General features: G+C 51.2%; 1 protein-coding gene across 1 annotated transcript; it reads left to right on the forward strand.

The window, feature by feature from the left end:
• Nucleotides 1-626: 626 nt before the first annotated feature.
• Nucleotides 627-22,056, forward strand: foxo6b (forkhead box O6 b). The gene is made up of 2 exons (XM_028964337.1): nucleotides 627-1,752; nucleotides 17,418-22,056. Exons 1-2 carry the CDS (start codon nucleotides 1,306-1,308, stop codon nucleotides 19,155-19,157), a joined length of 2,187 nt encoding a protein of 728 aa, XP_028820170.1. The 5' UTR covers nucleotides 627-1,305; the 3' UTR covers nucleotides 19,158-22,056.
• The last annotated feature ends 389 nt before the right edge of the window (nucleotides 22,057-22,445 follow it).

A 22,445-nucleotide genomic window follows, 5' to 3' on the forward strand; every position in this document is an offset into this window, starting at 1 on the left:
TAACCCATCACCCTTGGTGAGCAGTGGGCGGCCATGACACGGTGCTTTGCTGGGTGGCACCTCAGTGGTACCTTGGCGGATCAGGATTCGAACCGACAACCTTCTGATTACGGGGCCGCTTCCTTAACCGCTAGGCCACCACTGCCCCAAACAGTATTATATAGTATTAGTATAGTATAGAGTATTAGTAAATAGAATTATAACAACCTTGCTGCTGAACGCATGAGCTGTCTATCTTTCTCGTAATTGCGCAGTGCAGGACACTACTGTTAACTGCGGTATATTTTAATCAAATAATTGCATGAATGTGTCCAGATTTCTGTGGTTAGAGTGTCGGCGTAGTTTAAACTGCTAAATGCGCGCCGTGTGCGTGTGTGTGTGTGAAGGTAGGAGTGCAGCCGTGGCGTCACTTTTCGGCCGGTCGTGCGACACGCAGCCCGCCCCGGAGCATCTGAGGATACGGTCGCCATTGACAACCAGCTGTCAGCAGCGCGGCGCGCGACGTCACCGCGGGGGATTTTCCGGCGGGAAACCGGGGTTATGGGGCTCCGCCCACATGGGCAGGTCTGCCGCCAGTGGTCCGGCGTCCGTGATCCGCGCGTGTGTGCGCGTGGGCGGAATTCCACGCGCTGCCTCTCGAGTCTCCGAACGCGTGAGGTTGCAGGTGGGGCTCGTGGTGGCCACGTGACGTCACAGCAACAGGTTGCGTCCGTCACGCCGACCACCGACCCGAAGGAATCGCACACGTACACGCACGCTGAGTGTTAATCTGGCGTTCTAAAGTGACGGGCTGGGCAGCGTGACCTCCCCACGGACGCGCGTTGATTCACGCCGCTCGCGTGCCGCCAAGGAAGAAGAAAAAAAACCACTGGAACGAACAGTCGCGTCGCGACGCGCTCTGCGTGCGTGCGAGCGGGCGTGCGCGCGTGCGCGCGCGTGGGGGTGGGCGCAAGGAACGCGGCGCGTTTATAAATGATTCAGGCTTTTTCCTCCAGACGGGAGAAGGGGGGGCGTCCGGCGCCGCGATCATCTGTTGCTGCAGGAGCGGGATCCGCCGTCGGGATGCTGGCGTGACCGTGGGACCCCGGCGCGGAGCATGGAGAGCCGGGCTTTTGGAGAAGCTGACGGGTCACCCGGAACGACCGGCCGGTCCCCGCATCCAGGCGTTCTGCGCATTTCTGCCGCGCTGTGACGGCGGAGGGACGCTGGGACATTCTGACTCGCGCTTATTGTGTGGATTTGGGTGTTTTTTTTGTTTTATTTTTTCCTGCGTTATTGTTGTCTGGCTTCTCCGATTCTGCCGCGATGCTGATGATGGACGCGCATCAGGTTGACGCGGACCTCGAGCCCCAGGGCCGGCCGCGCTCCTGCACCTGGCCGCCGCCGTGTCCGGACGAGGAGAGCCGGGCTCTGCCGCCGCCGCCGCCGCCGCTCGTGTCCGTGAAGGCGGAGCCCTACAACGTGCCGGCGTGCCGGGCCGAGCGGAGCGGCGGCGCCCCGGCGGAGATCACGCACCCGGCCGGCGCGCCGGCTCCGGTGGCCGCCGCGCTGGACGTCGCCGGGCAGCTGCGCAAGTCCAAGTCGTCCCGGCGGAACGCGTGGGGCAACCAGTCGTACGCGGACCTCATCACGCGCGCCATCGAGAGCACCCCGGACAAGCGGCTCACCCTGTCCCAGATCTACGACTGGATGGTGCGCTTCGTGCCCTATTTCAAGGATAAAGGCGACAGCAACAGCTCCGCGGGCTGGAAGGTACCGTCGCCTGCTCGTGGTGGTGAGGGGTGTGTGGGGTGTGTGGGGTTTGGAGGGGAGTTCACTGAGTTCAGAGGAAAGAGGAAAAACACGGAGTCGCCCGGGCAGTGGTGTGGGGACAGCGGGTCACCTGGGGGACGCACGAGCCTGGAGTGACCCCTACTCACGCACGCACGCACACCGCCTGTCTGGTCTGGAATTAAACACACACACACACACACACACACACATACTGCACACATTACATACACACACACATTACATACACACATAATACACACACACACACACTGCACACATTACATACACACACATTATATACACACACACACACATTACACACATTACATACACACACTATATACACACACACTGCACACAGTACATAGACACACACATTATATACACACACACTACACACATTACATAGACACACACATTACACACATTACATACACACACGCGCACACATTACATACACACACATTATATACACACACACACACACACACACACATTATATACACACACATACTGCACACCTAAAATACACACACATTATATACACACACACTACACACATTACATAGACACACACATTACACACATTACATACGCGCACACATTACATACACACACATTATATACACGCAAACGCACACACATTGCATACACATGCACACATTGCATACATATACACACACATTGCATACACGCACACACACACACATTGCATACATACACACACACAATACACACATTATATACACTCACACATTACATACACACACGCACATATTACACACATTACATACACACACACTCTCTTGATGACTTTATATATTCACGTATTTAGTTTTTTCAATATTGAAAATTAGGTAATATAACTGAAAACACTGAAACATGAACATTTATAAAATGACGTGAAGTTCTCTAACTTTTTTCCCAAAGTCTATGAGGTTTTTTTCAATTTGACATTTTACTTCTATTTATTTGTTTGATTTAAAGCATCAAAGTGTTTTTTTCTCGTTCCGGGTTTAATGCTATTCTGAGATCTCGGTCTAATTTCCAGTATATTATATAATATTTGTTGCTATGTGGGAGCCACTTTTGTCTTTATTTCCTCTTCTGGTTCACATGGACAGTAGGCCTGGATCGTCTCTGTTCAATTATATTAGTATGTACAGTATTTATCAGACGTCCTTATCCAGAAAATCTTACAATCAGTGGTTACAGGGACAGTCCCCCCTGGAGACACTCACGGTTAAGTGTCTTGCTCAGGGACACAATGGTAGTAAGTGGGATTTGAAACTCGGTCTTTGTGGTCTCCCAGTTTATTGGCCAAACTGTCCCCCCTCGCTGTCCCACACCCATCCTCTGATCCAGTCCTGCCTGTCCGGCCCAGTCCTGCCATGTGCAGAACGTGTCGGTGTTATCAAGACATGGGCGGGGGATGTTCCGGCTCTTTGATGGAAGATATTTTCTGTTGTTCCCTGACAGAGACCGGGGTCCCACCAATCCCGAGCGTGCCGCTTTAAACTGGATTTGTGGGTGGCTTAACCCTCCTGGGCGCTGTTGTTGCTGGCCAGGGACGCCCAGCTGGATGGTGCTCGGGAGTGGCCCAGCAGGGCAGCGACGTGATTGGCTGGCGTAAAAAACAACTTGTTTCAATCAACAAGGGAGAGAGGGAAAAAAAAAACCGAGACAAACACGTCCACACGTTCCCACATGTTGGAGTGGAACAGTTGGCAGCAGTTTTTAATGCGGTTTTAATTCGCACACCCTCACAAGCACGCACACACACACACACACACACACACACACACTGTCTGTGTTATATACACATTACTGATGCCATCACATGTCTGAAGGGTGTTTTTGTGATGGTGTGTGTTTATAAATATACAGTAAGATGTTAATATATTCTTGTAGCACACACACACACACACACACAGCCGCGCAGTGAGGAAAACATTGGCAAGTTGTAGAAGAGGATGGTGTGGGCGGGAATTCAGATACAGTTGGAAGCTGCTATTAAAATCTGTCTTTAATAGCTGTTGTGTAATCCTGTCTGAGAGGTGCGGCCCCCCGGCTCCCCGTCTCCCTGGCCGTTGCCATGGCGATGCTGTCGACACCGCCCGGCTTCGGGGACGTGTTGCGGCTCTGACCCCTGAGGTCTTTTCCCGACGGCTGACTGGTCGCTGTCATCACTACAGACCCCGTTTCACGGCACGCTAATTAACAGGTAGACGCAGGAAGCGGCTGCTAGTCGCTGGTTACCTGCATGTAGAAGAAGAGGAACTAACTACCCGCCACGCCCTTTTAATTGGTGTGTAATTATTTCTGAATGATGTTTTTATAAACAAAGTTAAAAAGGGGGAGGAGCCTGTTGGCATGATTGACAGTTTTCACTCAAACTGTTCCAGACGGGCGTGCCAAAAAACACACACCAACCTTCTGAAAAGTATTCAACTCCTTTAAAACCGTACCGATCGATCACGGATCCTCCTAGATCCATGTCTGCAAGCAGCATGCCGATGGAATCCGACGTTCCCTCAACACGCTGTGTCTTATATACAGCAAGGAGAATGATGTAGAGCCGGAGGTCATGTCGGGGTCGCAGCAGGTTATACGCGGTGACCAGGACGGCCACCGTGTCCACTGAGGGACAGTGATTAGAATCAGTTTACATTCAGTAAATCTCAGGAAGCCACTCAAGGTCTCCTCTTTCACTCCTCTACCTGTGAGTTCCTCGCTTGACTACGACTCCGATCGTTCCTATTTTCCGAGTGCAGTCGGCCAAATTACCTGGAAGAATCTCAGTTCTGTGCCGGGCATGAATGGAGAGTGAGGAACGTTCCGCGGTGTGTGTGTGTGTGTGTGTGTGTGTGTTCCTCTCCGGCAGAGAGAGCCGATGCTCTGATCTGAAGTGGCGTAAAGGTCACTTGTTCCGCGTCTGAGAGGAACGCGTCAGGGCGAAAGGCCGCGGCCTGCGAGGAGAGACGGCGAGCCCGGAGAGCTGAGGCGAGGAACCAGAATCTGCCGGTGCTTTCGGATTGAATGGGTCCTTGAGGAGGAGGTGGAGAGAAAAGGCTGCCGATGGCGGGTTGATGGGAGACCAAGTCTGCCGGGGCGCTCTCGCCCTGGCGCTGATGGGGGGATTTAGGAGCTCCGCCGAGAGAAACGCGGTTATTGTTATTATCACAAAGGCACAGCAGAAGGAGAGGGAGCTCCGGAGCCGGCGGCTTGGCAGGCGGGAGCTGTGAGGAGAAGGGGTGAGAATGAAGACGGGGTGGGAGGTTCAGAGGGAGCCTTCAGTCTGGATGTGGTCCCGAAATAAAAGAGCGAGAAGATACCGGCGGGAGGCCCGGGCCTGCTGACGGTGGCCAGGACAGTTCTGGCTCGGCGGAATCGGAGAAGCAGGTAGCATTATTGCACCATTCTTTCACCGCGGCTCCAGATGAACGAGAAAACGGCACGCGCCATGATCGAAAATCAATATTCAGAAGGGCCGCCGTCTTCTGTTTTCCCCATCAGCGAGATTATTTCATTTATTATCGTTTAAGAAGCGAGATTTTACTGTAATGTTGAGTTCTAATGCAGTCCGGGAAGTGGGGTAACATGAGCGCTGCTTCTTAATTTCACCTTTGATATCTGGCGCGTAGATCGAGTATAAATGCTCGAGGTTTTAATGTTCGTATCGATGCGTCGCCAGTGGCCGGTTCTTCGGTGTGAAGACCCACGTCCTGCAGAACGGGAGGGGAACTGTTCAGCATCAAGTATGACCAGAGTGGTGTGTGTGTCCCTGTGTGTGTCTATGTTTGTGTTCCTGTGTGTGTGTGTCCCTGTGTTTGTGTGTCCGCGTTTGTCCCGGTGTGTGTGTGTCTCTTGTGTTTTTGTGTGTGTTTCTGTTTGTGTGTGTGTCCCTGTGTGTGTATGTGTCTCTGTGTGTTTGTGTGTGTTTCTCTGTGTGTGATTGTGTCCCTGTGTTTGTGTGTCCGTGTGTGTGTGCATGTTTATCCCGGTGTGTGTGTCTCTGTGTTTTTGTGTGTGTTTCTGTGTGTGTTTGTCCCTGTCTGTTGTGTGTCTCTGTGTGTATGTGTCCCTGTGTGTGCGTGTGTGCTTGTGTGTTTGTCCCTGTGTGTGTGTGTGTCTCTCTGTGTGTGTTCCCCTGTGTTTGTGTGCGTGTGTCTTTGTGTGTGTGTCTCTGTGTGTATGTGTCCCTGTGTGTGCGTGTGTGCTTGTGTGTGTGTGTGTCTCTCTGTGTGTGTTCCCCTGTGTTTGTGTGTGTCCCTGTCTGTGTGTGTCTCTGTGTGTATGTGTCCCTGTGTGTGTGCGCGTGTGCTTGTGTGTGTGTGTGTGTATGTGTCCCTGTGTGTGCGCGTGTGCTTGTGTGTTTGTCCCTGTGTGTGTGTGTGTGTCTCTCTGTGTGTGTTCCCCTGTGTTTGTGTGCGTGTGTCTTTGTGTGTGTGTCTCTGTGTGTATGTGTCCCTGTGTGCGCGCGTGTGCTTGTGTGTGTGTGTGTGTGTGTGTGTGTGTGTGTGTGTAAGATCTGCAGAGATCCCTGCTGTGTCTGAGGGGACCTCGGTCCTGGTGGTGCAGCTTTAGTTAATAATTCAGACGAGGCTGGTTATGAAAGCAGGCCAGATTCCTCTCTGATTTCACCTTAATTGCGGGCGTGAGGCGCAGCCGCGCTCTCTTTCTTCCACGCCGCGTTTGCCGACCCGCCGACAACGTTTGCAGCCTCGCGCGCGGCCCCGGCATAAAAATATCGAGCGAGGAGCCGTGCATGTGCTCATATTACGAGGCACTTACATTTTTAATCAGGCCCTCGTAACGCCGCGCCCCATCGCAAGGCCGGGCGGAGCGAGATTGATGGCTGGTAATCAGCGGGTGACCGGCGTGGTGATTAATGCTACAGGAGGTCCGACATCTCGGCGGACCCCCGCCGCATGCTCCGCGGCTCCGGATAAATACTCCGCTGCCCCGGCTGAGCAGTCTGTTGCCCTCGCTAAGTACTCCGCTAACCTCGTTAAAGAGTCCATTGCGCTAACGAAAGCCTCAATAACCGGTAAACCAGAGCCGGCTGCGGCTGCGGCTGCTGCTGAGGCCTTCTCCACGGCCCCATCTTACCCAGCTGCCACCCCGAATCAGGGTTCCTCCCGACCGGGCACCGGCATATACTGGTCTCCATTCAATCCGATTATCGGCGTGGCGCGATGCAGCCCATCAATTCGCCCCGTCCGTCAGTGAGGCGTTTTTTTTCTGGTGTTCAGGTTTTCAAAGTGTTCAGCACCAGCGTTTGGTCGACTGCACATTCCGATGGCATCAGACGAACACTGCACCGTTTTACGGTTCATTTGTAATCACTGATTATCTTCTGCATCGCGCGTCTGCATTACGATGCACCGATTATGAGATACATTTCGACACACATAATTTCTTGCACAATTTTTACATTTTCCGTAATGTTGCCAGATTCGTTATGAACTCAGCCCAGTAGTCATCTCGGGACCACGCCCACTACCAGACCACACGTGCAGATCTGACATTTTTACTTTTTATTTAAGACGTCCGAAGACGTTGATGTGACCTCTGCGAACGTTCCCAACGTTTCCTCCAAAATACCCCGCAGCCATCTGAGTACCAGCTGGCCAGCCCTGTGCATGAATCGCAGGTTTGGCGTGTGTTGAGAGTGACGCTGCACCCCTGTCACGGGGAGTTATGGTCCTCAGAAGACAATCGGACTTCATTACGGCGACACGTGGCCGCTTCCATTGCATTATGCGTCGATACGGATGCTAATCTCTCTCAGCGAATCACCCTCATGTTCAAGTGATATTTAGCATCAGTCAGGTGGCTCTCAGCTGCTGGTCCAGCCGCTCCAGTCGCAATATGAATATTTATCAGACAATTCTCTATCACTGACTTTACTAGAACAGCCGCTTTGACTGCTAGTTCGTTGCGCCTTGTTGAAATGAATCATAGTGGATGATGGGTAATTGCCAGACGGCGACTCTCCCAGCAACGGCAAATGCGCGCCGATTTTAATCTGATTAGTTATGATGCAACATCAACTGCAAGCCATGAAATTCTGCTGTGCTGGTGGAACAGCTGCCTCCTTATAACCCCGCCCACCGCCGCGGCGGGGGGGTTGTCGTGACTACGTTCAGGTGACGGTTATGGTGCACGTCTACCTTTGACATCAGGATGTAAGGCAAATGAGGAGGCAAATAGAGTTTAGCGACGTAATTGGAGACTCAAAGTGGATTTCTGTGTCAGTTTGATGAAAATAGGTCAGGGTGTGTGTGTGCTGTGTATTCTACTCGTGAAATAACAGACTCAGAGACGACAGATAGCATTGAACAAACTGTGCACGTCTCTTTGTCTCTCTCTCACACACACACACACACACACACACACTATTATTTTCTAATATACTCCTTTCACTCTCCTCTCCATTATTACGCAGGAGTTGATCTGTAGGATCTAGGTTGGTCCTAGAAGGAAGAGATGATGATGATGATGAGAAGAGTGGTGTTAGTAGTAGATGTGATCTCATTTACCCCAATCATTTTTCTTATTTCTCCTCCATCCTGCTCCTGTGCTCCGTTTCTCACCTCTTCCTCTTCCTATTCTTATTCATCTTGTCTTTAACCTGCAGCCGCGCCCCTCCCTCGCTCTCCTTCTCGTTAATGATCTTCCCCGCCTGCTGCTGGACTGAATGATGCCCGCTGACATTCCCACTCAGGCGGAAAGACACACACGCACACACACACTCCAACCTACATCACTACATCCCCACAACATACACCAAATCACACACACACACACACACGCACACTCCTACATCACCTACATCCTCACAAAATACACCAAATCAATCAATAACACACACAAACCTGTAGTTCTGGAATTGGAAATGTGGAATTGAGGTTAGTGAGAAGTTCACCTTCCATCTCACCTCTACTCCAACCCTTGACCACACCCACCCCATCCACCACTGACATCATGTGTTCTCTGCTGTGTGTGTGCACTTCAGTACCTTCTAGAGCAGAATTTCAATTATGTCTTAATTCAATTGTAAAAACATAACAGCAACATATTTTTTTAACAGAATAACTTGAATATTAAACATCTCTAAAGAGAAATCTGGATATGCAGATTGTCCATCACCAGTTGAAAGTGAAGTGATCATTGTGAAGCACACGGTGACACAACAGAATGTCTCCTCTGTATTTAACCGTCACCCTTGGTGAGCAGTGGGCAGCCATGAAAGGCACCCGGGGAGGTGTATGTGTATGTGTGTGTGTTTGTGTGTGTGTCGGGGGGGGATTCTGTGGATTCGAACCGGCAACCTTCTGATTACAGGTTCGCTTCCTTAGCCGCTAGGCCACCACTGCCTTTGAACATCCATGGTTATTATGGGATAAAGGAGCGTCGTTCTTGATAATAATATATATATTTTTTTGCAAAAACGCTTGCTGGATGGATGGGACATCCATGGGTGTGTGCGCCGCTGCAGGACATGGTGGGCTGAGTGTGTGTGTGTGTGTGTGTGTGTGAGTTTTTGTGGCTAATGAAACGGGGGCGGGGCTTTGCTCATGGTTGTTCTGCTGTGTGGGAGTTGAGCTCTCATAAATGAAGTTCTTCATCAACTCTCTGAATGAATTAAAATTCCTCTGTAGTGTAGCCTAACTGACCCGCCTTCTCAGACCCCCCTCCTCACAACACACACACTGCGGCGTCTTCATTAGCAATTCATGAGAAGCATCTCATTACTCGCTAACTTTTTTTTTTTTAAAAGCCGTGGTCCTCTGAAGTATATGGCTGGAGCAGATATTAATATTTCATCGTCTCCCATTGAGGAGCTGAAACGACTCGCCGCTTTCCTGCTACAAAGTGTCTCCAGATCCTCATTTCTTCTCTCCCCCAACTTCCCTCTCGTTAGACCAGATCCCTCCTCAACGTCTTCATCTCCTCCTCTCCATCTCGTCTCCGCCACACAGACCCTAACTCAAACTGACTTAATTGGGCTGTCTTTGTTCCAGGAAACGCAGGCCTACCTTCCTCTCCCCTCGGATCCCGAGCAAAGAGAGCGGGAAGGGTGGAGGAGGCGAGGTGAAGATGGATAGATGAAGGGAAAAGAGCGAATTCCACCTTCCACCCCCCACCTGGTCCGGTGGGGGTGATGCATGTCTGAGAGCGGTGCCCTAGACGGGGTGTGTGTCCCCAAAGAAAGCCATGCATGAATAAGTCAATAAAGGAGGCCTGTGTGTGTGTGTGTGTGTGTGTGTATGAGTGTGTCGGGCAGAAGCCACCAGCCTCCAGTGAGAGTCTGTGAGAACAAGACAGACGCCACATTCCCTCCCAATGAGAAACAGACGCCGATGAGAGAGACAGAGAGCACCATATGTGAATGGAAGTGTGTGTGTGTGTGTGTGTGTGTGTTGATGCAGCTTGTGTGGGGGAGGGAAGGTTATCTATTGTCTTTTGGATGCGCACACACACACACACACACACACACACACACTCAAATACACAACCAGGTGGATATGCACAAATGCATCTCACTACTCACACTATACTCGCACCGAAAGTCTTTAATTGGGTGCAGCTACAGCCAATCATGTGAGGTTGGTGTGTGAGAACGAAACACACACTCACACACTCGAGCGTGTGAGAGACGATGAGGGCGATTGAGCCTGGAAGCAGCCAGGAGCCGCTGGAGTTCCCGCCGCTCTCCTCATGTGACCCCCACCGCCCCCTGCTCCGGGGCCTTCTCCATGCGCGGGGCGGTTCTTGGGGGGAACGTATTCCCGCTGGGCGCGCCCGGAGCACGTGGAACCAGGGCGAGAGGCCTGCGGCGCTCAGCTGAGGAAACTGGGCGGCGGCCATCTTGTCTCGTCTCTCCAGCTGACAAACACAATAAGACGCGGTGGCAGCGTGACGTGTGTGTGTGTGTGTGTGTGTGTCTCTGTCAGGACGTGGTGGAAAATGGCGCGCTCCGAGAAAAAGGGAAAAAAAAAACCCGTCTCGCTCTTTAACTTTGGAGTCTCTCGCTCTCTTTCACTCCATCAATTTCCACCACATTCCCTCAGTAGATCTTGCCCCTCCCCCACGTACCGCCGCCGCCACCGCCACCGCCATCGTCTTCACAGCTCCTTCCTTTTCAACATCGTACCCCCTCCCTTCTCTTCGCTCCGCTCTTTCTTCCCTCCGTTCCCTCGGTCTACGGTGGTCAGGTCTCTGGGGGGAAAGACAGTTGGCAGGAAGCAGGCGTGCTGCCATGGAAACAGGAACCCTCCCTCTCCCACAGGTCTCCTTAGCAACTGGTAGCTTGGCATTGTTGTAATGAGCGGGCCCAGTGTGCCAGGGCACTTCTCGAGATGTGTGTGTGTGTGTGTGTGTGTGTGTGATAAGTGACTAAGAGAGAGCGTTTTGGAATTAAAACGAAAAGTGATTATTTATGATTATTAATGAGCGTGCACAAAAAAAAACAACAAAAAAAAAAAAAAAATTTGGCCCCGTATCCGTTTCCGAGTCGCTCCGTTTTAATTACGAGTCGCGGGCGTGCAGCAGCCTGCCTCACCGTTTGCACTTGATTGAAGAGATCAGATTTCTCCACGACCTGCAAGCCGAAACTACTGCGGTGTGACAAATTAATGATTTATTAATTAATTGCGCGTGCTCTGTCTGGGACTTTGGATGACTTTGGACTTGCAGAGAGATTTGCAACTCAGGGAATCTGAAGAAGGTCATTTTTTAAAGATTGTGTGTCAGAGTTCGAATTAAAATATTCATAGCATAATTAAACATTGAATACAGATTATTAAATGCTATATTTCTTCTCTCTTTATTGTTTATCTAACATATATTAGGAGGAGGAATTGCAGTCAATCGTGTGTAATTAATTATTTTTTAAAAATGCAACAATTAGAACATTTAAAACTTAAATGAAGCAAAAAAAATCGAATTTCTTAATTTATTGTATGTGTGCCAATAATGCAGCACATTGAAGACACAATGCACTGTGGTTTAATATGAAATGCGACGCACACACACGCCACCCTTCTGATAAACCGAAGTTGTCGTGAGAAATAAAGGTCTGTTTTTATCCTGGGTGTGAGGAGGACGAATTCACAAGCTTCCCTCGTTTTTCCTGGGGGTGGCGTTCCCGCAGGTGTCTGGGCGCTACACCTGTGGTGGGAAAGTTTGGGGGATGGGCGGGGTTTGTGTACTAAACCCAGGTGGCCACGCTGTGCCCTGGCTGTGCCCGTCGCCTGGCCGCGAGTGAGGTGTGTCCTCAGGGCTGGGCATCACTGGCACACTGGGAGGATTTTCCGATCCCCTGCCCTGCACTCAGATGTTCATTAATCTGCTGGTTCTATTTTTAACCTCCTCCCTCTCCCTTCCTATTCCCGCTTCTCCTGGCCCTTCTCGTCCACCGCAAGACCACAGGCTGACCTGGCCACCATGTCCCCGGGGCGGGTCTTACCTTGCTCAGGTGGGCCGCGGTGGCGGGCCAAGGAGGACAGGGTCTCTGCGGGACGCCGGGAGTGGTGGAGGAAGGCCTTCTGTCGCCCTGGGGCCGCGAGCGGAAAAAGGACGACCACTCCCAACCACGTCACTGCTGCCACTCGCATTACCGCCATTACTTGGACTAAATCAACCACTTGTCCTAATGATTAAAATTAAAGGCACGCACGTGCCGTTGAATGCAAATGTAGCTTAGCTCCGTTTTTAATCAAGTTTCACTTTAGGTATCACTTTAAGTGTTCTATTTAGACTTAATCAGAAATTCACGTAGATACCAATTGTACCAAATACGAATTAATTAGCAGGTATGCTTCTTTTATTAGCATAAATAATGATAATAAAACGCTAACTTTCCACCAGATACGTCCCACGTATCCTGCATATTAGCCCTCGAGCGATTCCAGAAGTTTCTTTTTAATGAGGCTAACAAGTCAAACGTAGCGAGATTGTACCAGCCTGTTTACTGGCGGGGGTGCCGGGTGTGGACGGGAAACAAGATAACATGTTCGAGTTAGTCATAGCATTTTATTACCATTATTTCGATATAACGATAATAAATATAATGCTAATATATTTGAATTGAATGATTTGTTCAATTTCTCTTAGATGCTTAGCTTCCCTCCACTCTCGAGTTAGCGTAGCCTCATTCTTCCTGCTCAGAGTTTTCTTCTCCGACTCGCACCTTCCCCGCCCCCATCGCACCCCCTTATAATCCCAGCCGCCTTTATTCCCCCCTTCGTGCAGACAAGCGCCCGCCCGTGACATCAGTCACAGGAAGTGAATCTTTAGCGCTGGCTAATTTCCATCGATTGCCTCCAGACAGGCTTAGCAGACGAGAGCGATTCCCACACAGTGTTCTCATTTGAAAGTCTCCCTGCCTGCAGAAAGCTCTCCACAATGAACGCAGTCAGCGCTTTTATCTTCTCCCCCACTCGTGCTTATTATCAAATAAATGTGCGGCGTAGAGAGACGCCCATTGACAGGGCCGCGCATAATGACTGCTGGCTGTGTGAAATGGATTAATAAATAATGGCTCGAGCGCTCAGAAAACAGCTTTTTCAGTCCCAAAGAATGCTTGGCGCGAACAATCCCCTCAACGCTCGGCGGAACGTTCCGGACCGCGTCTAATGGGACGCTGCACAGAATGTAAAACGCAGCGCTGCCTTCAATACTCCTAGGAGTGTTTGGGCGAATTTTAGTGCGCGTTAAAATGTAAAACAGAGCTTTGCGAAAAGAGCCTCTTCGCCAAGTTTCCCCCATATTTCTCCCCCGAATGCAGCACAAAGCCCTTCAGCAATCAACAGAATACCAAATTCAGCTTGACTTCTGAAGTCTCGAACGCTGAGCTTCACTCAGGCCTAAAAGCCATCACATGGCCCACTGCTCTCCCATAATGTCACCCGAAGATCATAGCTTTAGACCTTCACTACATCGTTATTTAGCAGACATAAAGAAACGAGAGGTTCACTTTAACATACAAACCTTTATCTCGTCTGAATATTTTGTGATGCGCGTCAGTGCAAGTCACGAGTATGAGACAGAAAAAAAAAATTATAAATAAGGTACGTCTCTTTTTGAGCTCTAAATATTTTTGTATTCCGAATGTAATATTTTAAAATATAAAATTCCATTTATCGTATGGGAAGGATTGTAATGAAATGCGACAATTTGTCCTGTATGTCTGTAGAGAGCGGTGATATGGCGGGTTCCAAGGCCTCAGCCACCACTTTCTCTCTGGCTCAGGCCCATGCTTCATCCGAGGGACCTGAGACTTCATGCCAAAGTTCAGATCAATGGCCAGTGCTGCGCCGCGAGTGCAAGAAGCCGGCAGGTCGGGCTAATTGAGCGGAGTTCACGCGGCCTGGCATGGATCGCCCGGGCTAGACGCTCCCGGGCTGTGATAGATCTCTTCAGCTAGACAAGGTCGTTTGTCTCGAGTCAATCTAGGGTGAATTTGTGCCTTTGATCACCTGATCTGCGCCTCTTGATGTACCCTTGCCTGCGTGCTGTTAGAAGTGCAGATGCGGCGCCTGAAACATCTCAGACTCAGCCGAGCGCTAAACCGCTCGATTTAAATGGCAAAATGTTTTTCCGGGGGGCTGGAGACGTTGTTTGTCAGTCGGCGGTGGTAAAGCCATGTTTTTGACAGCGCGCCGTTGCCGTAGAAGAAAACAAACATGTGGGATTTCGCGTTGGCGGTAGGCGAACCAATCAGCGGCGGCGTCGGTGCGGCCACGGCTCATTGGCCATCCACGGCGTTTGGCCGGCGGCTGAGCCCGGTGCGTGTTGGCTGTTTCGTCAGCAGCGGCGACGAGGTCCGGCACGGTAACTGCAGGGAAGCAGCCTCCGAACAGCTGGCCCGCCGTGTCAACATGTTGTCCTGAGCGCTAGGCGATTTGGTGGTGTTAGGCAGAGTAATGGAATTGTTTTTGATGCAACACCCCAAACGCAATCCCCGCTGGACAGCTGCGGTTCCGGAGGTGACGCCCAGCCGAGCCCTGTCCAGAATTAACCAGGATTAGCTCCCGATTTACCGGGATTACTCCGAATGGAGCGGGATTAAGTGTGATTGCCAGCTTTTTCCTTTTTTTTTGTTTTTGGTCGGTCGGGGTGTTTGTGTTTGCGGGGACGGTGCGAATGTTTGTGAGTTTGCGCGTGTTTGTGTGTAAGAAAGCCATCAGCAAACCGCAAGGCTGACCGGCCGCTGACTCAGAGGAGGGCGAGGAGCGCGGCGTCTGGGTCAAACTCGGAGCCACCGAGGCACTATTTATAACCACAGACCGCGGCGATCCGGGAAGGGCGCCACCACGGCCTCATCTGCGACTCTCCGTTTGTCGCGTTGAGCGCGCCTGCGCCGCCGCCCTCGTTACCAGGTTCATCTCTGCTCGCAGTAAAGGCGCTGGATGGCGGTCGTCTGGCGGCGTGCAGTTGACTTGCTAATCGCCGCTCCGTAGAGACGGGCGGCGTGGCACCATGTGACTGCTGATGATTGAGCCTCCCCCGAGTATCGGATGAGGAGTCTGACAGAGCGAGATGAAAGGCCGTTTGGAGTTACCTGCGGCATGAAGCAGCATCTGCTCCCCCCCCCACCCCATGCCTCTCCCGGCTCCATGCTCTTTATATCGCTACGCTTTACGCCGTTGCCATAGCTACCCCGCTGGCAGAGCTGTCGTCGGAGCGCGCTCTGTCAGGGCGCCGCTTCTCAGATCACCTGACGTGAGGGTCCTCAGGATGGCGCGCCGCCTCTCGCTGTGCTCCCGTTCAGGTCGGCTTTGATTAAGTCTGCCGAGGTGCTGCATCCTGGCGTCATCGGCAGAGAGAAAGGAGCGGAATGCAGAGACTCTTTCGAGCCGGGCCTGAGCCGGCGCTTTCGCTGTTGCGCCGCGGGCTAAATTGCCCTCCAGGAGGCCGTGGCGAGAGGCGGGGGGCCTACTTAAAAATTGGGAGCGCACAGCGATCGCCGAGACGCGCCGCTCAATTTTACGGATCCGAGGCGAATTTTGACCAGGGGTAATCGGGAGGCTGATTTTTATCCAGTTGCTTTTCAGCTCTCCAATCATTACACGGAACAACGTGCTGCGTTTCTGGGCGCTGGCGGGGGACCACAATTACCAACAACACAACAAGGAATCGCGGAGTCCTTCTGCGAGCAGAGACGTACAAAAATTCACATCGTTTTCACGAACACGTGAGCGAAATAAAAACGATTTCAGCCTCATCATGTTATTAATATATTTCCCATCCTGGAATCAGACTTGCGGCTTTCTGCGGGGTTGAAGGTACGAGATATATAACTGAAATAAGCGTGAGTGAGAGGTGAGGAGACGGTCTCTGTTTACGTGTGTGCGGGGTGCTAGTAAAATGTGGGAATGAAAGGCGACCTAGCGTTATCATCAGCGCACGTATAATTTTCGAGACGCTGAGGACTGTTGTTAGAAGGGAGCATGTGTGAGAAAGCAAATGGAAAAGGACACAAAAAGAGGGATGCGTGCGCTTGTCTTCCACGCTCTGGCCTATTGTTAAATCGGAGAGAGGGAGCTGGCGGGAGTGGAAGAAACAAAGGCTGGAATGACATGTAATTTTCAGCCCACTGTGCTCGCAGGGAGAGTGTGTGAGGTGTACTGATGCAGCCTCTTCCTGGTTTTCGTGAGATTGGGGCTATAAGGTCTTCAGTGCTGGTCGGTGAGCGAGTGTTGATCCGGCCCACCGGCAAGAAGTGCCTGGCATCAGCCCAGCCTGCCAGCTGCCAGCATAGCCACTCGAGTGCCTGGGATTAGTGTATTCCGCCACTGGCACGAAGGGCCCAGGAGTCCCCCGTTCTCTCTCAGGTGCCCCAAACTTCGGGTTGTACCACAAATACAGACATGGTTGCGCGTCCCCTGGGATTTTATACGTGGTCCTGTGTGCTCAGTGCCAGATATTGCACATCTCAATGGCTCAGGCTCAGGTTGGCCTCGCATTTCGGGGGGCCTGCAATCGATATGGGTGTCTGTGATTGGGCTGCCATGGGTGATTCATTTCTGTAACCTTGGTGATGGTCTGATGTGGGGCTCATGCGCGTGGCTGCAGTAGCAGGGCTCAGTGAGCGCGTGCGGAACGGCGAGAGCAGCCTGCTTACTATATTGATTGACTGTGAAACTCAGTGGTGTCTCAACGCGCTCCTGCCTCCCAAATGTACCGTCTCCCTTATTGCTGCACACTCCCCTCTTTCATCATTTTCTCTGCTGTGCTTTGGCTGTTATTGAACCACGTACTCCGGATTCAAGACCGTTGGGCAGGAAGGATTTTTTAAATGCCCGTAATTGGTCATAAAGAGAAAATAGGGCACTGAGGTGAACATATTTACATTTACATTTACGGCATTTATCAGACGCCCATATCCAGAGTGACTTACAATCAGTAGTTACAGGGACAGTCCACCCCTGAAGACACTCAGGGTTAAGTGTCTTGCTCAGGGACACAATGGTAGTAAGTGGGATTTGAACCCGGGTCTTCTGGTTCATAGGCGAGTATGTTACCCACTAGTCTACTACCACCCTTATATATATTTACATATATTTTAAACGTTACGGTAATTTCGTATTCTCTGCTGTAACCCACTTGTCTCTCTCTCTCTGTGTCTGCAGAACTCCATCCGACACAACTTGTCCCTGCACACTCGATTCATCCGTGTGCAGAATGAGGGAACTGGGAAAAGCTCCTGGTGGATGCTCAATCCTGAGGGGGGTAAAATGGGCAAGGGACCCCGGCGGCGGGCCGTAACCATGGACAATGGCACCAAGTTCTTGAAGAGCAGAGGACGTGTCAGCAGAAAGAGGGCAGGGACCGGCCCTGGGGTTGGGGTGGGGATTAATCATGGTATAGGGGTAGGATCTGGAATGCAGGGGTCCCCAGAACATGGAAGTCCAGCAGGGAAGGCGTGTGCTGGCATCGGAGTTGAGGAATTTGATACCTGGACGGACCTCCACTCGCGCACCAGCTCTTCTGGATCCACTCTGAGTGGCTGCCTCTCGCCGATCCTCGCTGAAGCCGAACCAGATGAACCAGAGGAAGGGGGCCTATCCTGCTCTGCCTCCCCACACCTCTACCCCAGCCCCTCCAGCACCCGATCTCCTGCCCTGGGCACCGGGGGACACTGCCCCACTGTTGAGCTCCCACAGCTGACCGACCTAACCGGAGCCATCAGCCTAGAAGAGGGCTATCAGAGTTCCCAGCTAAAGCGCAGTGCCTACCCCTTCATTCCTGGACCTAAAGGAGAGACAAGCTACTGTGGGTATGGGCAGCCTCCCTTGGGCATGATGCGGCATCATGCTCCCATGCAAACCATCCAGGAGAACAAGCCAACCAGCTTCCAGCAACCCCTTCGGGGATACTCTGAGAACAATGCCCTGGAGAGTCTTCTGGCAGGCGGCCCACAGTACTGCAGCAAGGACATGGTGGTGGGCCAAGGAGGTCAGGCTCATTCACTATTGGCCGCATCCAGCAATGGTCTGAGCCACAGACAGAGCAGCCATAACCACGCCCACCATCACAGCAGTCATGAACACGCTCACAGTCAGAGCCTCCACAGCGACCATGACCAGAATGGTAGCCATCACAGCCATGCCCACAGTCATACACACAAGCAGCACTCAAGTCTCGACTACAACCATGCTGTTCACAAGCACCACTCAAGCACTGGCCATAACTACAACCAGCCACACGACCCCACTCACAACCACAAGCTCAACCCCAGCTCAGGACAGAGCCACATGGGGCATGGACACCCCATCCTGCAGCCGTACAGCCTGAAAACTCCCGGCCTCTACGGCCCATCTCCAGCCCATCTCCCTTCTACCTCGCTGCCCCCCAATCCCGCCAGTGTGATGGACGTGCCGCAGGACCCCTGCCGTCTGGCGTCCGCCCCGCACCCCAGACACCATCAGTCCTACCCTGGCCCCACCCATCAGCAGGGTGTGGCTGAGAATTGGCATGGTTACTACAGCAGCCACACCCAACACAATCACAGCCAAACACACACCAACAACCACCCCCATCCTCAGCACCACCAACACTCTTCCTCACCGTCCTCCGCCTCACAGCCGGGCGCTAGTTACCACGGCAACCACAATGGTCACCACAGCAACGGCCACCAGCCTCCCAGACGTGTCCCCGCAGATCTAGTGATGGAGGCCATGCCCAGCAGCTTGGATTGTGACATGGACTCCATCCTGCTCAGTGACTTCATGGACTCTGAGGGCGTGGACTTCAACTTTGATGGATCATTGTCTCAGGGGCTGGGCATTGGAATGGGTATCGGGATGGGTATCGGGACTTTTGCTGGAGCTGGCCCAACACAGAACAGCCAGAGCTGGGTGCCGGGGTGAGGTTCCGAGTATCTACCAGGACGCCGCCATTTGAAAAAGATTTGTGAAGGAAATGTTCTAACCTATAAGGCCTTGTGACTGGGGACCACTTCAGTTGACTCTCTTTATTACCGTGACTGTGATTGTCCAGAGGGACTCAAACCAATCAAAAAACGAAAAAAACAAAATTGAGAGTTGTTCTTTGGTCACGTGATACCTTCCTGTCTCTTCTCTTTATGTCCTCTGTGGAATAGTGTCACTGTGTCCTTTGCAGTGCTGTCCTGTCCCCTTGTCCACGTTTTTCAGTTTGTCCGCTCCCAACTGCCACTCAGAAGCTATCAAGCACTTTACGTCTGTCCCCGCCAGCCTCCAAGCAGAGATCAGGGGGAAGTCAAGACGTCTGCTGGCCCGAGTTTAATGTATGCAAATGGCTTTGTTGTCCTTCTAAAAAACAAAACAGCCTTGATGTTCTTTTTTATCCTTCTTCTTTGAGTCGAGGATCAAACACAGACATAAATTTGTTATGTGGGTGTCCATGTTGTGTACATGGTGCTAGTGGGGGTGTGCCCTGGGCAATGTTGGGGAGTGGGCGTGTCCGTGTGTGTGAATTCCTCCCTCCATGGAGGAGTTAATTTGGCGGCGCCCTCAGTGGGCCGAGACACTCATCCGACAGCTATACATCAATGTTGGCCAATTGAAATTCAGCATCTCCTCTTTAATCTCTCAAGTAATGCCACTGCAATGCATCACCATTGCAAATCGAGTGTGACTCTCCATGGTGTGTGTGTGTGTGTGTGTGTTTTCCTCTTTCACCTCCGGACGTGCTGGCTTAATGTGTTCTGACGAAAGTGATGATTAAAGTCACTCTGCAGTAAATGGTGGGAAGACAGGAGCAGAGAGGGAGAGAGAGATGGCAGGATTTGAGAGGGGAAATGCAAATATTCCCATCGAGCCCCTTCCGCTCCATTCCGAGGATTTATGTAGCTTTTGCCGTAATGAAATAAGAAACGATTGCTGCCCAACACACATCCTGAGTGGCTCTTAGTCTCACATCAGAGACCCCCGCCCACCATACACACACCTGCCGTCCATTCTCTGTGAATTGGTTCTGGCTGCTGGAACAACGTCCACCGTTCCTTTTTCCGACCCTCTCCGCCCTCGTCCTCATTCACGCTCCTGTGCCAGGCCTCTGAGAATTGCATTCCGACAAACACAATCAGCAGATTTAAAACGAGCTCCTATCTCCATTTCGCAGGCTTCCCCGCTATCATAACCCTTATCCAGCGTGTACACTGGGGGGAAAACAAAAGTAATTAACCGACCCCCACGACTGGCGGCTGGCGCGCAGGAGAACGAGCCTGTTCTCATTTGCGGTGAGATATCAGACTGAGCAGCGGGAGGCGACAGCTGTGGACCTGAACTGCAAAAACACAGGTACAGAACAAACGGCCACCAGTGTACCTGCGGCCAGCGTTATATAGACGTATATACGAGGTATGTTTGGCCAGACATTCGACATCCTTGTTCTTTATTATGTAGTTCAGCTACACGATATTAGTGAGATGATTGTAGACTTTAGACTGCAAAATGTTCTGGCTTCAGATCAAGGGTTCCTTTAGGTTTTACCATTGGGTTCCCAAAACAACCTTCTGCCATGAAAAGTTATGCACGAGTTGACACAACACAAAAAACTCACTAAAAGATTTCTACCATGGACCAACATAAACAAGCCAACATAAACAACATAAAGATCAGAAGAACAAACAAATATGGGTGAAGAAATTGACCAGTATGGTTAATCTCTTCTACAGAGAGTTCGAGGTCCATTTAGCGTTCTAGATATCTGCTCACACCACAACCAACCAGGATTTTGAAAGCGTTTAATTGTGTAGTCTGAACTAGTACAAGTTCTCATTATGCCCGTCAGCCAATCAGATTTCAGATTTGAACGACCTTGGTCATGCTGTAGAAGGTGCAGATGATTCCTTTATGAAATGAAAAAAGGTTTGGGCGCAGTACATGTTCGCCCACCAACAGTTGGGGAACCTGCTCCTTGCTGCCCCTCTTTTCTTCTGCTCAACTCGCAGTGGAGAGCGAGAGCGGACAGGGAGGGCGACAGACGAGGACGCTGGACGTTGATGGATGGGCCGAGAGAGGAGGCAGCGAGAATGAGTTTACAGAAAAAGAAAATGGCTCGAAAAGTGGGAGAGAAAGGGAGACTTGGAGGGAGGGAGGCCGTCGCATCAGACCAAATGTCAAGTGCCACTCTGTCGCTCTGCTCCGGCTGCGATCAGATAGTCACCTTCTCGTCTTTCCTCCCCTTTTTTTCTGTCTCTGCACCTTTTTTTTTTTTTTAATAACCGCAGAGGACAACGAGGCCCGTCTTCATCTGATTTCCCTTCCTTTATTCTCTAGTCCCGCTCTCCGCTTCAAGTTGGCCCTGCTGCTGTTGGCCATCCGATTGCGATTCGATCTCGGGTCCACGAGATCACTTCATTGATTCACTTCATTGTCTGAAAGTGTGTGTCTGTGCGTGGATGTGTGTGTTTGTGCAGCAATGTCTGACCTGTCTATGGAGATCGTGGGCCTGCAGTTATCACCATTCACAGCTGAGAAAATGCCTCTATAGACAGAGAGGACGCTGATCCCAGATCAGCACTTTATACTCCCGGGGTTCTCCGATCTCCAAAGCTGGCGAGCGTACGGCAGCGTATACATAATACAATCATGGCATCTTCTATTTATTACCAGGGGGGGGGGTTGACCAAGGTACCACAATTTTACTTAATGTCTCATTCTGTACAAAAAAATCTGTATGGATAAAAATTGTATAATAATTTTTTTTGACAAGCCATTATGGATTTAATTTTTTCTATGATGTATCTGCCGATATTGTGACTGTACAATAAATGAAATGAAAAAAAAAACATGGATGGTGTTGGCTCTGTGCATCATGAGATTATATATGAATTTCTGTCATATAACTGCATGTAATTGTCACCGCCTTAGTGTCGACATTACATGAGCTCATCTGTGAATGATGGCCTGTGTCTGACAGTGTGTCTGGCAGGATGGTTTGTGTGTGTGTGTGTGTGTGTGTGTGCGCGTTTGTGTGTGAGATAAGGCTCGTTAACGGCCCTGATGCTGTACCACAGCTGTCTCTGTCCCAGCGGATGCATTCTCACTGAGGGACTTTCTGCATCTGCAGCGTCCCCAAACACACAGAGAGAGAGAGAGAGAGAGAGAGAGAGAGCCACAGTCACACACAGTGCACTTCTAATCGACTCTACACCTCCAGCCCTGTGCGCG

Source organism: Denticeps clupeoides, chromosome 20 (genome assembly GCF_900700375.1).
Source record: "Denticeps clupeoides chromosome 20, fDenClu1.1, whole genome shotgun sequence".
In the NCBI taxonomy this organism is placed as follows: domain Eukaryota; kingdom Metazoa; phylum Chordata; class Actinopteri; order Clupeiformes; family Denticipitidae; genus Denticeps; species Denticeps clupeoides.

Excerpts from the sequence above, each read along its gene's own strand:
- foxo6b (XM_028964337.1), top strand. The coding sequence starts at position 1,306 with ATGCTGATGATGGACGCGCATCAGGTTGACGCGGACCTCGAGCCCCAG. Across the intron at positions 1,753-17,417 it reads ACAGCTCCGCGGGCTGGAAG|AACTCCATCCGACACAACTT; the intron begins GTACCGTCGCCT and ends CTGTGTCTGCAG.